Raw genomic sequence first — 15,553 nt, 5'->3', positions numbered from 1 at the left:
GTCGACGGGGCTACTGTACAGGAAAGTAAGGACCAGCTCGGGCAGCTCTGCCCGCTGTTCTGAGTTTGCCGCCCAGATGCGACAAAGATGTCTCGCCAATCACGGCGGTACTAGAAAAAAGGAGGGCCTCAGCGTCTATTGGATTAACGCTTTCGGGACGGCTGCGATGGCAAGCCCGGACGGCGGGAGAGATAATGGTGCCCGACAGCGACGCGACCAAAATAGCAGCGAGAAGGGCTCTCTGAGGGCTGTTGTCGTGAAGTCGACGGTAGCGGGGCGCGCGTGGGTGGGGAGCAACGTGCAGCATGCAGAGGCACAGAAATAGCACCTCGGGGCTGGGGCGCCAGGTACGACAACACAAGCGGTGCGCGATGGCAGAGGCAAAACGCAGACGTCCTTGCGAGCGCAGGCGTCGCTGGTATTATGTAGAGAGATGGCGGCGCTATCGTATCTTTTCAGGAGGGTTTCAGTTTCGCATGACCCCCTCGGTGCTGTGCTTCACCTTGTTCTCTAGCGCAGGCCACTCGATGGCTGCTCCCGTGTCGTCTGCGGGCTGCCCTTCGCCATTCTAACGCGGCCGCAGCGAGTCACAACGCGCAGACAGCCCGCGACGCGCAATCATGCAATCGCCGTCGCCCTGTTCACTGCCTGAGAGCGGCGAAGCATTCTGATCAAAGTCCGGAACATGGTGGTCCCCGCGCACCCCTGCAGCTCGAAGCGAGCACGGTGAAAGAAACGGGGCTGCTGTGGCTGGTGGAGCTAGCCAAACAGGGCTTAGCCATCACGTGCTCGTGCGGCTTGAACAATTTCAGCAACAGCGACCTCCACCTGCGCGCATCCACCGACGCTTCTTCGCCCTCTTAGGACCCATCATCGCAGCCGCTGCGCCCTCTACCGCCCTCATCGCCGCCTGTGAATCAGGAAAACGCGCCCTGAACGCCCTCCGTTGACAGCCTCCGCGATCCCCTTTGTCAGCACCACCCAACATGGCGACCAAGGACTTCTTAGATACCGCGGCCGAGCTGGGCAGCGAGGAGGAGGACGAGGACTTTGATGGTGAGGCTGGCGAGCCACGCCAGAGGGCAAACGGAGCAAATGGCATCGAAGACTCCAGCGAAGAGGAGGACGAGGATGATGAAGACCTGCTTCGACAGGTATGGTATTGTTTAAGTTAGTTGCCTTGGCTTTCTGCTCACTAGCTTACAGGAAGGCGCGGGCTTCATCGCCGACGAGGACGAAGAAGAGGAAGCCGAGGTCCGTAAGGAGCGCAAGCGACGGCGAAAGCGCAAGATCCGTGAGGAAGACGAGGCTCTGGATGAGGAGGACTTGGATCTCATTGGGGTCGAAGTCGAGCCGCGGGAAGCGACACAGGTGCGAGCAGCTTCCATTATTCTCATTTGCTTTGCGTGCTGACCGCGAGGTAGTCCAAGTACAAGCGTCTGAAGCGCGGCCACAAGGAGCGCCCGAGCAGATCGCGCGCCGTCGAAGAGATTTTCTCCGACGACGAGGACCTCGCCGATGAAGTCGAAGACGACCGACGACGGCCTACACACCTAGACGAGTTCGCCGATTTCATCGAAGAAGACCAGTTCGAAGACGAGATCGAGGATGATCGCGAGGTTGGACAACCGGGCATATCTATAATCACAAGCGGCCTGCAAGCTGCTGGTCTGGACGAGGGCGCCGAGGAAGACTACAGGGCGGCCTTTGGCGACGGTACAGACTATGACTGGGCCTTGGAGCTACAAGAGCAGGCGGACGAGGAAGAGGCAGGCGAGGGCCGCGAGCTCCAGCTCAAAGATGTCTTCGAACCCTCGCAGCTTACAGAGCGCATGCTTACGGATGAGGACAACATCATCCGCGAGGTTGATGTGCCTGAGCGCCTGCAGCTGGCCCGTAAGCCGTTCAAGGACCTCGAGCTGACTCCGGATGATATGGAAACCCGACTCAATGAGGAAGCGACGTGGATCACCAAGCTGCTCTGGCCGAAGAAGCCCTTGGATCCGTACTTCGAGAAGCCGTTCCGCAAGGCTGTTCGAAAGGTGCTGGAATTCCTCAACATCGAAGACTACGAAGTTCCTTTCATATTCAACCACCGGAAGGACTACCTGATTCATGCTCCTTCTGACGCACAGGACGATCCGGACAATCTCACGCCTAGGGATACTCGGCCAGAGCGACTGCTGAATCAGAGCGAGCTGTGGGAGGTTTTCGACCTCGATCTCAAATTCAGGGCCTTCACCGAGAAGCGCGATGCTCTACAGAAGAACTACGACAACCTCAAGAGCGTATATCCTGATATTACGGACACGGTCATCGAGGACCTGATCCACAAAGCCGTCACGATTGAAGAGATCCAGGAGCTTCAAGACTACTTGCATTTCCGATACTCCCAAGAAATGAGCGACGTTCGACAGGAGACTTCTACGAACGGAACACAGAAGCGCGCCAATAATGCCCGGAATTTCTTCGATAAACTCCGAGGCGGCAAGACATACAGTTTCGTGCATGCCATCGGCATCACGCCCGACGATTTCGCCAAGAGGGCTGAAGGGGCGACAATAGGCGGCCACTTCATTGAGGATCCCGCGGTGAAACCAGAGGAACTCGCTGACACCCTGGCTGAGCCGCCAGAAATAGGACTTACTCTTCTCAGGTCCGCGAAGTTGCTATACATTCAGGAACTACAGATGAGCCCTCGGTTGCGGAGATATATGAGAGGGAGCTTCTACCAGACCGCCTCCATCGACTGCATTCGTACTGAGAAAGGAATGCGCAAGATCACCGAGGATCATCCGTTTTACGAGTTTAAGTACCTCCGCCGACAGACTTTCCTGGATTTGCACGGACGACCGGACCTTTTCCTCAAAATGCTCAAGGCGGAAGAGGAAGGCCTCATCAAGGTAGAGATACGCATGGACAACTACGATGACTTCAAGCGGAAGCTGCATAACCACATCGTTTCCGACAACGTCAGCGAGGTCTCGGAATTATGGAATGCCCTTCGTAAGGAACTCCTAGACAACGCTCTCGACAAGCTACACAGCGCTATTGCAGCGGGTGTCAAGGAGACCCTGCGAGCGCGATGCGAAGACGAACTCGCTAGTCGAGCGCGGGAGAACTATTACAATAAACTGGATCAGGCTCCATTCAAACCGCGAGGCGCGGAGCTTGGCTCAACACCTAACGTTCTCTGTCTGTCGAACGGAAAAGGACAGCGAGGTGAGGCCATCATGTGGGCCTACATTGAAAACGACGGCAGGGTCCTAGAGAACGGCAGGCTAGTCGAGTTCAGGCTTGGCAATCGGGATCGAGGCATTCCGGACGGCAAAGACATTGAACTGTTCGTGGAAGTATGCAATCGGCGACGGCCCGACGTCATTGGCATCAGTGGTTTCTCCGTGGAGACCCGGAAACTGTACAAGGACCTGCAGGAAATCATCAGCCAGCATAACCTAAAAGGCCCGCAATACGAGGACTCTGAGGACGGCACCGAGAAGAGCGACCCCTTGGAGGTCATTATGGTCAACGATGAAGTCGCGCGTCTCTACTACAATAGCGCCCGGGCGGCTGGCGAGTTCCCCAAGCTGGCTCCGCTTACTAGATACTGTGTCGCTCTGGGCCGGTACCTCCAGAATCCCTTGGCAGAGTATGCCTCCCTCGGCAAGGACATTGTGTCGCTACCCTTCGTCCAGAACCAGACTCTTATCCCACAAGAGAAGCTTCTGGATCGCTTAGAAAACGCAATGGTGGATATGGTCAACCTCGTTGGTATCAACCTGCCCGACTCGTACGACGACCCATACATGTCCAGGCTCCTGCCATATGTCTGCGGTCTGGGTCCGCGAAAGGCCGACCGACTCGTCAAGGCCATCCAAGCCAACGGCGACGAAATTCTTTCGCGTTTCGACTTGCTCGGTGTCTCGGAGCAGGAAACCCGCGAGTTGAAGGCCGCTATGGGGCCAAAGGTCTTCCAGAACTGTGCCAGCTTCTTATGGTTGCCCTTCGATTCCAGCGAAGAAACCTCCGATTATCTGGACAACACCCGAGTGCATCCGGAAGACTACGACCTGGCTCGGAAGATGGTTGCTGACGCCATGAACATGGATGAGGAAGATATCAAGGCAGAAGTCGATGACGGCGGTCCTAGCGCAGTCATCCGAAGGATGGTCAGGGATGACCAAACCGACCTGATTCACGAGCTCATCCTGGAAGACTATGCCTCTGAGATTGAGAAGAAGCTCGGCAACCGCAAACGCGCCACGTTGGAGACCATTCGCGCTGAACTATCCGAGCCTTACGAAGAAATCCGGCAAATGTTTGCCTTGATGTCATCGGACGAGGTGTTCACGATGCTGACGGGTGAAACCAAGGAGTCTCTGACCGAAGGCATGGTTGTCCCGGTACAGATCAGGCGTACCTTCCCAGATCACATCGAAGTCAAGCTCGAATGCGGTGTCGAAGGCGGTGTATCCGAGTCGGAGTTCCCAGAAGGTGTCGGCAGCGGTCGCCAAGAACCTCGCCATGTGTTCCAACCTCATCAAACAGTCCGCGCTAGGATCATGTACCTGAACCGGAAGGCCCTCACAGCGCAGTTGTCATTGCGCGAGGATCTCATTCGTCAACCGGCCCCGCGCCTGTTCGAGCGCATCCCCGGTGAGTGGGATGAACAGCAGGAAGCGGCAGACAAGAAGGCCGCAGAGAAGGAAAAAGAGGTTGCTTCTGGTCGGCCCAATCGCGTTGTCAATCACCCGCTTTTCTTCTCGTTCAACTCCGCCCAAGCAGAAGAGTATCTCGGCAGCAAAGACCCGGGCGAAGTGGTCATCCGCCCTTCGTCCAAGGGTTTCGATCACCTTGCCGTCACTTGGAAAGTTTCTGACAACTCATTCCAGCACATCGATGTGCTGGAGATGAACAAGGCAAACGAGTACTCAGTCGGCAAGCAGCTCCGTATCGGCAAGCACGTCTATACAGATCTGGACGAGCTGATCGTCAATCACGTCGAAGCTATGGCAAAGAAAGTCACCGAGATCATGAAGGATGAGCGTTTCCAGAAAGGCACTAAGGATGATACGGGTATATCTTTCTTCCCTCCTTCTCCTCGTACATGTATGCTAACATGGTGTTTCAGAATTGTGGCTCCGAAATTACTGCGAGGCAAACCCTCTTCGGTCCATGTATGCCTTCTGCAGCATGCCCAAGTACCCCGGCTACTTCTGGCTCTGCTTCCAGCCCGGCAAGACAGGCACGCCTGGTGCTTGGCCCGTCAAAGTCATCCCGAACGCTTTCGAGATGCACAAGCACGTGTACCCGGACATGACGGCGCTGAAGAACGGGTTCAAGATGCTTTTCGGTAGTAAGGCTGGTGGAACCGCAGCGAGGCCGCCGACCACGGCCATTCCGAGGCGATAAAACTTGTGAGGGTGTTTGCTTCGTTCAAGTTTCAGAATCTTTTGATATGTATTCATAGCTATATTCCTTCCTTTATTTCCCTAGGCGGAGCGACTAGCATTGCAGGAAAAGGATACTTTGAAGACATGGGAGCTTTGGGTGGAGTCGTCGGTATTATCTTGAGACTGGCGTTGTCGGAGCGTCCTGGGGTTTGGTGTATGTGTAGCCTGGATATAGTGAATGGGACTGCGCGTCAAAAGTTCAGTATGCTCTGTCTCATGCCAACTTCGACCCCGCAGCCCCGCTGTCGTCGCCGTCAATCACTAGTCGCCAGTCGTCTACAAACGTAAAGTCGCCCATGACGCCGTAGTGATCCGTAACATATTCTTCTTGCCCAGTGTCCCGCATACTGATCCTATGCTCTTCCGCGGCCTTAACCCCCATGCCTATCCGCTCGAACTTCTCCGCACGCAGGCCTCCTCTGAAGAAGATCTTATCCATCCTGCTACACCCAAACCTATCTCTCAGGGCCTGTGGAACCTGATAGCCCCATGTATACCCATCGTCACTGTCTTCCTTGCCCCCGAGCTCGAGATAAGCATCTAGGAGGCCGTTTTCGGAATGCAGGGTGCGATCAAAGGGCTGGATGGCGTTCAGGTCGCCTGCTAGCAGCGCTGCGGCGACTTGCGGTTCGCGGAGGTACTTGCCCGCGCTTTCCATTTGGACGGGCCGGATGGGTGGGTCCGCGACGAGAGATTCAAGATGTGTGTTGCAGAGCCGTAATACTTTTGCTTCTGCACTGCTGTTGGAGGATAGCGGGATATCGACAAACAAGCCATCGCGGTCGAGTGCGCTGTACCAGGGCACCCGGAACACGTTGGAGACTTTTAGGCGCCGGTCTATGAGCATCGTTGTGCCGCATAAGTCAAAGAGCCAGTTTGTTTGGTCGAAGTCGGTGATGTAGAAGCGCTGTTGCACCCATGGCGCTTCTCTGATTTGCCGCAGGTCTGAGGTGCCCATTTCTTGCAGGTAGATCAATACGGGGATCGAGGCTGGCGTTGAGGATACTAGGTCGGAGAGGTAAGATAGTGCGGCGCTCATGCGTTCTTCGGCAAAGTCGACGAGGATGTCGATGTTCCATGACATCAGGCGGAGGGCTTTGGGGCTTAGAGGACTTGCGGCCGGTGCTGGGAGAATGGAGGATGAGGAGGACGAGGAGGAGATCCAGGATGAGCCATTGTAGTACCAGTATGTCTGTGGTCGCGGATTGTAGAATTCATCTTCATGCTTCTTCGGGCCAGAGGATAGTGAGGCCTTGAGAGCGTCAAGGATTGATGCAGGTGTGGGCGTGCGAGAGCTCATGATTCCACGGCTAAGTGAAGACCCTTTGAAGGGAAGAGACGTCCGTGAAGTCGCTTTTATGAGTGTGGACATGGTATTGCTGATGCGGGGTCATCCTGCCGAGGATGACGCTCGTCAGCTTTCATGGTCTGGCAGGAGGGCTTTATTAGCAGCGTTGATGCCAGCTATGTACCCGTCGACTGCCCCGCCGCGTAGAATGAAATTCATATCGTCCGAAGCCCAGTGCGAGAACGGGGGTCACACGTGATAGCGACCAGGGACCCTTGTCCAACGGCCAATCTCGCGTCGTGAACTTTCGCGACTTCGATCTGAGCTTCAACCTCGAAACAGTCCTCACCACCATCGCTGCTTCCCGCCACTTGTACGCTTATGCCGCTGCTTCTCGTACATATTGATTTTCATCACCGCCTAATTCTCTAATTCCATCCTACAGTCGCCCCCGCAATGGGCTCTCGACTACACAATGCGCCCATCGTGCTCGACAACGGCAGCGGCACCATCCGAGCTGGCTTCGCAGGACAGGACCTGCCAAAATGCTTCTTTCCTTCGTTTGTCGGCCGGCCGAAGCACATACGGACAATGGCAGGCGCGCTCGAGGGTGACGTCTTCATTGGACCGCAAGCGCAGCAGTATAGGGGGCTTTTCAAGATAAACTACCCGCTGGAGCACGGCATCGTCACAGACTGGGATGATATGGAACGGATATGGCAATACGTGTACACAGAGGAGCTGAAGACCGTCAGCGAAGACGTAAGTGGCGCCTCCAGCTTGGGTGCAACAGTGCAGGTCGAGGGCAGCGAGACAGGAAGCTAATCGCCATTCGCGCTCCCCAGCACCCGGTACTTCTAACAGAACCCCCACTGAACCCTCGAGAAAACCGCGACACGGCAGCCCAGATCCTCTTCGAGACCTTCAACGTTCCCGCCCTTTACACCTCCGTACAAGCCGTCCTCTCGCTATACGCATCGGGAAAGACAACGGGTATCGTTCTAGATTCTGGAGATGGAGTATCACATGCGGTGCCCGTGTTTCAAGGTTTCGCGATACCCAACAGCATCAGGCGGATAGATGTGGCAGGAAGGGATGTGACAGAGCACCTGCAGCAGTTGCTGAGGAAAAGCGGACGTGTCTTCCACACAAGCGCGGAGAAGGAGACGGTCAAGAACATCAAGGAAACAACTGGTTATGTTGCGCTGGACCCCGCAAAGGAGGAGAAAGAGTGGTCGGGCACCGCGCGGTCAGAAGGCAAGAGCGTTGAGTACACACTGCCCGACGGACAGAAGCTCAAGGTGAGCTGAAATGCTGTGCAACCCCTGGGGCTGAGCTGACGGTTATCAGATTGGGGCAGAGCGATTTCGGGCGCCGGAGATCCTCTTCAACCCCGAGATCATCGGGCTTGAGTACCCCGGTGTGCATCAGATCGTGGTCGAGGCCATCCACAGGACCGACATGGACCTTCGCAAGGCGTTATATGGCAATATTGTACTGTCTGGCGGTTCCACGTTGACAAAGGGATTCGGAAACAGACTGCTCCACGAGGTGCAAAGGCTGGCGGTGAAGGACATGCGCATTAAGATTCTGGCGCCCCCAGAGCGAATATACACCACGTGGACGGGCGGCAGTATTCTAGCGGGCCTGAGCACTTTCAAGAAGGTGAGAATTTCCGGCATGGCCCAGGGTGTTTGATGCAGCGCTGACACGGAATGCAGATGTGGGTCGAAAAGGACGAGTGGCAGGAGAACCCGGACATCATCCATACCAAATTCGCATAGAAGCGCATGGTGGCATCGCAGGCTTCGATTTGCCGCCCGTCTGCGGTTCTCCACACCGAGCTTCCCGCCTCCGCAAGCATCGTTCGGGCAGCTGTAAGGCGCTTGGGACGCGGCGTTAGTCATGGAATCGGATTTTGACTCCCGACAAGCAAGGGCAGCGCACCAACCACGCAGCTGGGAGCGTCGGATATTCTCAGGGGATCGACGTGGTCAGCCGGGGCGCGCTGCTGCTCCTGGGCCATGCAACAGCATGGCGGGAGTGCTAACGAGTAGTTTATTTCCCCGCATTTGTTGAGCAGTTTGACCGCGCTTTCGATTCCTCTTATGTTTCTGTTACTTAACGGTTCTCACTGCAGCGCGTCGTTGCTGCGTGTTCAGAGCGGAGGCGGAGGGGAAGTGCCGTGACGGTTGCAGTGCATGAGAGGCGTTGTGTGCTCATATTCGGATACCTTATCGTTTTGGAGCGTGCTCAATCTGTTATTCAGCGGGCGCGTTGGCAATGGCCGCGTGTACAGCATAGGAGAAGTACGGACACGTAGATTGCGAAGAAAAGAAGTCGAGAATGCGGGTTTATGCCAAGGATCGTGAGTGTCGGTGCCAGAATTGGATCGGGTGACTTGGTGTTGCGGCGGATTGAGTGATGGGCCGGAGTAATGGCGCCAAATTGCACCATGTCAGGCACACGCTGCATCATTCCAGCGCGCGAATGGCTGGGGAATTTTCGCTCACCCCCAGCGGCGGACGAGTAGGAAGTGCGGAATGGCATGATTAGATCTCGGACGATGACATTGTTGCCGCTGAGTGCAACGTCTGCTGACCAGGGGCTGGACGCGACCACGGTCCACGCCTCCAACCCCGACGAGCTCACGATGCTCGACGTCATGCGCTACCAGCTCGGCTGCCGAGGAGAAGACTTCGAGACGGTGCCTCAGCTGCGTACTGTACTGTGTATGCGAGCGCGGCTGACCGGTTCCTGCAGCAATGGCCGGGCTGTCCTTCATCACAGGCGCTGAGCCATTCGCGAGCCGCTGCATCGAGCAGGTCTATCCAATCCATCTTCGTACCAAGGTACAGCCAGCGGCGGCCAGGTGCGTCAGGTACCTCGCAGAGCTTTATTCATCAAAGGCGCGGCGACGCAGGGCGGGACAGAATTTGCTCGCCTCCGCAGTGCGGCAGCAACCAGCGCTGCAACATGGCCATCGCCCTACTCCGTCCAACATCGCGATTCTGACGACGCAGTCTCCTGCCCTGGCGCCCGTCGAAAATTTGCAGCAATCTTTTCAGCGTTTCTGTTACCCCCAGGAAACCGGGCCTGGCCAGTCGCGGCGCGCGCAGGCAGTCAGCTGCGTCGCCAGCGAGGCGGACTATTACGCTATAGAAAGCGGAGCCAAGCCCGGACCCGACACGCTTCCTTTGTCACCCTTCGCACCGCATGATCAGGGCACTGCCGTTAACTGCAAAGTGCTGGGCTGGCCGTGTAATCATGATTCGGCTTCGCGGCGCCGCGAGAAAATTCTGGTAGGCCGCCAGTTGGTAACCATGGTGTGAGCGCCCGCCCTGCTCCTTTGTGCGGAGTCACAGGTAGCTATATAAGCCTCCTTTCCGGGGCCCGTCTTTCTTCATCATCAGACTAGTCACACCACTGCGTCTTCTGCCTTCTCTCCCAGACCATCGTCTCCAGATCAGATCTTGCCAGAGGATTTGCTTCTCCCAGAGTAGTATATCTTCGCCACTCGACTACCCAGACCCCTACTCTATATTCCATACAACGAACTACAACAACACCAAACCAACAACAGCAACACCAATCGCCACATCCACATCCACATCCACATCTACATCTACCAAAATGGTCCTCTCCTACCACATCACCGAGCCGCACCCCTCCATCCCCGCCTCTCACATCTACCACGCCGGACGAGGCGGCGCCGGCAACGTTATGCGCGTCAACCCCAAGAGCGTCACCTCGGGCCCCGATGCTTCAGGCCCGGCCTCCCGCATTAAGCTCACTCCCCCGCCCGCTGACGCGCTCTTCACCACCGGCCGCGGCGGCGCCGGCAACGTCCACCGCGAGAAGGAGCGCGCCATGTTCAGCTTCGACGAGGAGCTCGCGCAGCAGGAGCGTCTGAGGGAGCACGCCGCGCCCGTCTACCACATTGGCCGCGGCGGCGCCGGCAACCTTGTCGACGAGCTGCATCCCCGGACCAGCCGCCAGAACTCGGCATCCTCGACCATGAGCTCCGACTCTGAGGGCGGCGTCAGGCGCAGCATCGAGGGCGCATGGCACCGCGTCTCGAAGCAGTTCTCGCGCAGCTGAACCGCATGATCCCGGCTTCGACTTCATTCCGCATTCGATTCTCATTGTAACGGTTCACTATACATCATTCGACGACGACGACGACGACGACGACGACGAGAGCTGGTCCTGATTCTCTCAGTCTATTAAGCATTTGCGAGCAAGGCGTTTGGAGCTTCATCCTCATCCTCATCATCACTCACCTTTCATCGGCATTTCCAACAAAAAGTCTTGTTCACTGTTTTCACACCACAAACAACCATCGAGGAGTTCGGGCAACCCTCTGGGGATCAAAAAAGCGACTTCTTTGATACCCAGGTCAGGATGTGACCACCTTCCTCGGGAGAGGGCTTAGCATTTTTCCATCTATCTACATCTACAACCAGCGGCGATTATACCCAGGATGCCGGTGAGGGCTTATGGACTGAGTAGTCCACATTTTTTCCGACTTTGCTCTGGCTTTGGCTTTGGCTTGGGACTTGAGAGAGGGAGGCTATTTGATGGCATCATTTTTCCTATATATAGGAAGCTGGAGAATTTAATACGGATCCCACTGTTCTCACCATTACGCTTTTCTGCACATGAGTGATTGATGTTCGGACTGGTGCGAAGCCAGCTATGAATGCTGCTGGAGAAACAAACTTCTCATTTTGCGTGTGAGCACCGTGATGGTCAAAGTACCGAAGCCACTCTGCCCCCTCTGTCCATACCACCGCATCTATGCATTCCGTCTACATACTGTCAGTCTATCAACTCCACCCCTCCAGCTTCCCCGCAAATCCATTACCCCCGCCCACGGAGCAAGCCCTCCGGCCAATGTATCTAGGCTCTAGGGCTCTGGTTTTCAGATCCGCACGTGTACCCTCAAACCTTTTCCTCGCCTTGGCCTAGCTCGACGGGCGGTTCGGCGATCGCGCAGCGCATCACAGTGACGATCTCGCCACTGCGCCACACACGTCGCAATGGCAATGCGCCACACATGGCGTCCTCCCTTGGCCATTGACCCTCGTGCGCAGAAAATTTCCACCAGGAGATGATTTCGAACTGCAGGCCAGGGGCGAGAGTGGGAGAGTGGGAAAGGAAGGATGGCGATGGGTGACGTCATTGTTTGTTGTGTCGTTTTGGCTGGTAGAGTATTTACAGCCTCACAACCTACGTTAAAGAATAAACAAGAGCACTTCCTGGAAGCAGCACGTACCAATAAGATAAAATCCCCCACGCCTTGCCTCCCTCATATCCATATCCATATCCCGCCCACAGGCACAGAGGGTCTTCGTTGGAAGGTTTCCGTCCCGTCTGATTGGCTGCGCTGTCAGTGGCTAAGCCTCTTTGAGCACCCTGATAACCTCGAGCCTCTCACCTGGGCAGGGTTGAAACGGAAAACGCCTTGCCGCAATCAACATGTCTTCTGAGGTTAAGCGACTACTAGCTAGGCTGTGCTCTCTTCTCCGCAGCGCGCATCTCGCAGTCAATCCTTCATATGACGCGGAAACGACATTCGAACCAGCTTCCTATCAGCACTGAACCTTCATCGAGGCTGAAGGTTAGAGCACGATGGCCATCCGGATATCGACAAGAATGGCCATGTTGCTGGGCCTCGGTAGCATGCTTCTTGCCGTGAAAATTATAGCAGGTATTTCGTGCAGCCGTTTGCTTTTCAGTCGAGTTCGCTAATCGTTTAGGCGCGACGACTGGTTCATATGTCCTGGTTGCTGATGCTCTGCGCTCCGTGAGTGCTCCCAGTCATATCGGCTGCAGTTTTCCCCTCGCATCAACTTACTGGATTGAATGAATGGACTAACGCCCTGCGAAGTTCAACGCCGTTTTCTCACAGGTTCTTGCACTCTGCGCACACCGCATCGCTGCGCGGAGCACTCCGGACAAAGTATTCACATATGGCGTAAGTTACCATAGAATGACTGCATCAGCCCATGGAAGCATTGACATAAGGCCAGTGGAGGCGTGCGGAATGCGTCACCGCGCTCAGCAACAGTGTCGCTATCGTCGGCTTCTGTGCCTTCGCCACCGTCAAGTTTGTAGGAACGCAGGTCTCTCCGGACCTACCCTCGTTCAGGCCGCAACTGATGATCACACTTGCTGTTTTCGGGCTGAATGTCAATGTCATGGGGCATTTGTTAATGAAAAGGGAAAGCTTGCCTAGTCATGCGGCGGCGCTGGACGAAGCACTGGATGTGGATATAGGAAGGTGCGTGGACTGCTGGCTGCACTGAGACAGTGTTAGCTCACTAGAATGCAGCGCCTCAGATGAAGTCGCCCCGGGAAATGAGACGGCAACCTCATCGACTGAGCGAAAAGCGCAACTATTATCCGCAAATGGGTCAGCCCTTTACCAAGCGAACATACCTGGAGATGGAACATATCGAAAGAAAGATGATGCAAGACCCGGACCGCCGGCTCGATCACTTGGAAGATCCAGAGAATATTCCGCACTAGACGAGATTTATGTGCATCCTTCCAGCTTCCGCAATTCCATCATCGAATCTTCCCGATTAGAGCAAGTCGACAGCGATGATGAAAATACATCCCTGGGGGATGAGCCACTGGAACACACGCCACTGCTCGCACACGGGACTTATCCCGATCGAGGTCATAGATCTCGGCTGCATGCCGCTCAATTTCGCCAGATGCATCCTCATACAACCCACCACCACCGATGTCTCCATCGACCTCATCTCACAAAGCCGGTGCAGAACCACACCCTGTTGAACATAGCGCCACTATCGCTCTGGGACAGGTTTGATGCCCTGAGCAACCTCGCCATGATCCTCACCGCGGTTCTCACCCTCAAAGCCCACGGAGTCTGGATAGCTCGCATTGACCAGGGGCTCGCAGCCTTGATCACCCTCTACACGTTCGTTCCCGCTCTCTCACTTTGTGTGGCGGCCTCCAGAATTCTATTGCAGGCCACACCAGCAGGCATCTCAGTGGATGATATCAGAGAAGATATCACGGACCTTCAAGGAGTAATAAGCTGTCATCACCTGCATGTTTGGCAGCTCGACGACACGAGGCTTATCGCGAGCTTGCGCGTTGCGGTCGACGCGAGCGGCTGGGGGCGTGATGGGAGCTATATGCTGCTTGCGAGGGAGATAAGACTTTGTCTGCACGAGTACGGAATCCATTCTTCGACTATACAACCTGAGTTCGTCCAGGGGTTCGCCGTTAACAGCAACAACGGCAACAGCGACCCGGAAGGAAACGCTCTGTCAAGGGAAGTGCGTTGTTGCACCAGTGACGATGAATGACGCTCAGGATAACAAGGACAGCGGTGTGGATACCCAGTGGGTTGGGACGTCCCAAGCCGTCAATGAAGACGCGGTAGCACATCTTGGATTCTCGGTGTCGTCGCTCCTAGGCTCCTAGCGTAACTGGCCATCTAGCGCACTCACATTACAAAGCGAGAAGGCCCTCAGCCTTCAATCGATCGCGCGATTGAAATGGGCACACCTAGTCGAAGTCCAACATGATAAGCTTTTCGAGGACCCGGGGTAATAGTCCAATTTCTCCTTCCCTGCATTCATGATATGCGGCTCATTCTTCGCTCTAGCGTATCATGTCAAAGTGGTTGACCTTTTCTATCTATAGTCCGAATATCTCCGACCCCAAGCTCGACTTGCGTTGAGGTCTCATCTGTCTCGTAGGGCTTCCGCTTCAGCTCATCCACGTCATGAATTATTCAAGCGGCTGCATAGACAAGTAGCTTTTGATCTAGTTCGCATCTAGCGAGCCTTGGTTGGTCTGGCCTTGCATCTGTGGTGTTATCGGCATCATCAGGAAGTCAATGTTACGTCCAAATACGAGCCCTAGAGAATCTTGTTTGGGAAAAAGCTATCGTGGAGCCTGTCAGCAAGCTTTACAAGAGACAAATGGCATTCTCTCTACCAGCTTACTGTCTTTTGGCTTGCGAAAGGGCGCACTTCCATTCTCCTCCGACTCGGAGTCGACTCGAAAGTACGGTATTGATATGCTATTATCGCGTAGTGTTAGGGGAGCGTGGGGGCCTTCATATATCAATCCTGTCTTTGAGGGACTGCTTGCGAGGTTCCCCGGCCTCCTGGTCGGGAAGCCTATCAATATCCATTTTGGGGACGAAGCGGATAATGCGCTGGCCCATTCGATGGAGGGTCTCCGGGTGATGGAGTCCAAGAAGCAGCAGGGGGACCCAGAGGAGGCGGCGGCCTTGAACTTGATTCCTGGACTCGAGGACGTAGCAGATTCGTTTGTGGATCTGCAAATCGAACCTGTGGTGCAGACAGCTGCGGCAGGGATAGTCCTCATCTTTGAGGAATGAGAGTCTTGGAATGATGATGGTGATGATTTGGTGGTGTATGGAGGATGCAATGGTTCTAGCTTTATATAGCAAGGTTACTACGTGTTGCCGCGTAGTGGCTGGTGCTCTGGGGTAAGAGTACTTAGGTTCACGATTATTCGAACATGTACTCTTCATATCTTGTTAGTGCGACGTCTACTAAATGTGTGAATGCTTCGCATCGGCAAGCGAGAAGAACTCAAACTACTGATACGCAGGCGGATCCCTCAGTTTCTAATGGTTCGTAGCCCCTGGCTCTCAACACGGCAGATCTTTAGTGACGGTCCACCACGGCTGCAAGCTCGAACACGCTATCGACAGGTTGTCTGATATCTGTTGCCCACCGATATTGGCGCTAAGTGGATAGGTCTATCGGCCAAGATGAACCACGCGTCTCAAAGT

The 15,553-nt window shown here is 55.3% G+C and overlaps 6 protein-coding genes across 6 annotated transcripts; 5 read left to right on the top strand and 1 right to left on the bottom strand.

Annotated features, from left to right (window-relative positions):
• Positions 1-837: 837 nt before the first annotated feature.
• On the top strand, positions 838-5,727 carry BU26DRAFT_482543 (transcription elongation factor Spt6). The gene is made up of 4 exons (XM_033825773.1): positions 838-1,154; positions 1,207-1,371; positions 1,425-5,076; positions 5,132-5,727. Exons 1-4 carry the CDS (start codon positions 987-989, stop codon positions 5,410-5,412), a joined length of 4,266 nt encoding a protein of 1,421 aa, XP_033684823.1. The 5' UTR covers positions 838-986; the 3' UTR covers positions 5,413-5,727.
• BU26DRAFT_290322 (uncharacterized protein) lies at positions 5,541-7,141 on the bottom strand. Its single transcript, XM_033821631.1, has one exon. The coding sequence runs from the start codon at positions 6,823-6,825 to the stop codon at positions 5,668-5,670; it is 1,158 nt and encodes a 385-aa protein (XP_033684822.1). The 5' UTR covers positions 6,826-7,141; the 3' UTR covers positions 5,541-5,667.
• BU26DRAFT_290150 (Actin/actin-like protein) lies at positions 7,012-8,734 on the top strand. The gene is made up of 4 exons (XM_033821625.1): positions 7,012-7,503; positions 7,587-8,042; positions 8,092-8,406; positions 8,463-8,734. Exons 1-4 carry the CDS (start codon positions 7,198-7,200, stop codon positions 8,523-8,525), a joined length of 1,140 nt encoding a protein of 379 aa, XP_033684821.1. The 5' UTR covers positions 7,012-7,197; the 3' UTR covers positions 8,526-8,734.
• A 1,490-nt stretch (positions 8,735-10,224) lies between these two features.
• On the top strand, positions 10,225-11,143 carry BU26DRAFT_290153 (uncharacterized protein). The gene has a single exon (XM_033821626.1). The coding sequence runs from the start codon at positions 10,375-10,377 to the stop codon at positions 10,840-10,842; it is 468 nt and encodes a 155-aa protein (XP_033684820.1). The 5' UTR covers positions 10,225-10,374; the 3' UTR covers positions 10,843-11,143.
• Positions 11,144-12,151: 1,008 nt separating this feature from the next.
• BU26DRAFT_290156 (cation efflux protein) lies at positions 12,152-14,463 on the top strand. Its single transcript, XM_033821627.1, has 7 exons — positions 12,152-12,454; positions 12,504-12,550; positions 12,635-12,721; positions 12,777-13,027; positions 13,079-14,057; positions 14,104-14,330; positions 14,428-14,463. Exons 1-6 carry the CDS (start codon positions 12,376-12,378, stop codon positions 14,203-14,205), a joined length of 1,545 nt encoding a protein of 514 aa, XP_033684819.1. The 5' UTR covers positions 12,152-12,375; the 3' UTR covers positions 14,206-14,330; positions 14,428-14,463.
• On the top strand, positions 14,356-15,288 carry BU26DRAFT_290174 (uncharacterized protein). The gene has a single exon (XM_033821628.1). It carries the CDS (start codon positions 14,624-14,626, stop codon positions 15,131-15,133), a length of 510 nt encoding a protein of 169 aa, XP_033684818.1. The 5' UTR covers positions 14,356-14,623; the 3' UTR covers positions 15,134-15,288.
• Positions 15,289-15,553: the final 265 nt, after the last annotated feature.

The sequence above is a fragment of the Trematosphaeria pertusa genome, assembly GCF_010094035.1.
Source record: "Trematosphaeria pertusa strain CBS 122368 unplaced genomic scaffold BU26scaffold_6, whole genome shotgun sequence".
NCBI lineage: Eukaryota > Fungi > Ascomycota > Dothideomycetes > Pleosporales > Trematosphaeriaceae > Trematosphaeria > Trematosphaeria pertusa.
This window is presented reverse-complemented; position numbering and strand designations above follow the sequence as displayed.

Bases quoted from the DNA above. Each gene is read 5' to 3' on its own strand.
- BU26DRAFT_290150 (XM_033821625.1), top strand. From the start codon at position 7,198: ATGGGCTCTCGACTACACAATGCGCCCATCGTGCTCGACAACGGCAGC. The intron at 7,504-7,586 runs GTAAGTGGCGCC...CGCGCTCCCCAG, and splicing joins TGAAGACCGTCAGCGAAGAC to CACCCGGTACTTCTAACAGA. The intron at 8,407-8,462 runs GTGAGAATTTCC...CACGGAATGCAG, and splicing joins GCCTGAGCACTTTCAAGAAG to ATGTGGGTCGAAAAGGACGA.
- BU26DRAFT_290156 (XM_033821627.1), top strand. From the start codon at position 12,376: ATGGCCATCCGGATATCGACAAGAATGGCCATGTTGCTGGGCCTCGGT. The intron at 12,455-12,503 runs GTATTTCGTGCA...CTAATCGTTTAG, and splicing joins TGCCGTGAAAATTATAGCAG to GCGCGACGACTGGTTCATAT. The intron at 14,058-14,103 runs GTGCGTTGTTGC...CAGGATAACAAG, and splicing joins GAAACGCTCTGTCAAGGGAA to GACAGCGGTGTGGATACCCA.
- BU26DRAFT_482543 (XM_033825773.1), top strand. From the start codon at position 987: ATGGCGACCAAGGACTTCTTAGATACCGCGGCCGAGCTGGGCAGCGAG. The intron at 1,155-1,206 runs GTATGGTATTGT...ACTAGCTTACAG, and splicing joins ATGAAGACCTGCTTCGACAG to GAAGGCGCGGGCTTCATCGC. The intron at 1,372-1,424 runs GTGCGAGCAGCT...ACCGCGAGGTAG, and splicing joins AGCCGCGGGAAGCGACACAG to TCCAAGTACAAGCGTCTGAA.
- BU26DRAFT_290322 (XM_033821631.1), bottom strand. From the start codon at position 6,825: ATGTCCACACTCATAAAAGCGACTTCACGGACGTCTCTTCCCTTCAAA.
- BU26DRAFT_290153 (XM_033821626.1), top strand. From the start codon at position 10,375: ATGGTCCTCTCCTACCACATCACCGAGCCGCACCCCTCCATCCCCGCC.
- BU26DRAFT_290174 (XM_033821628.1), top strand. From the start codon at position 14,624: ATGTTACGTCCAAATACGAGCCCTAGAGAATCTTGTTTGGGAAAAAGC.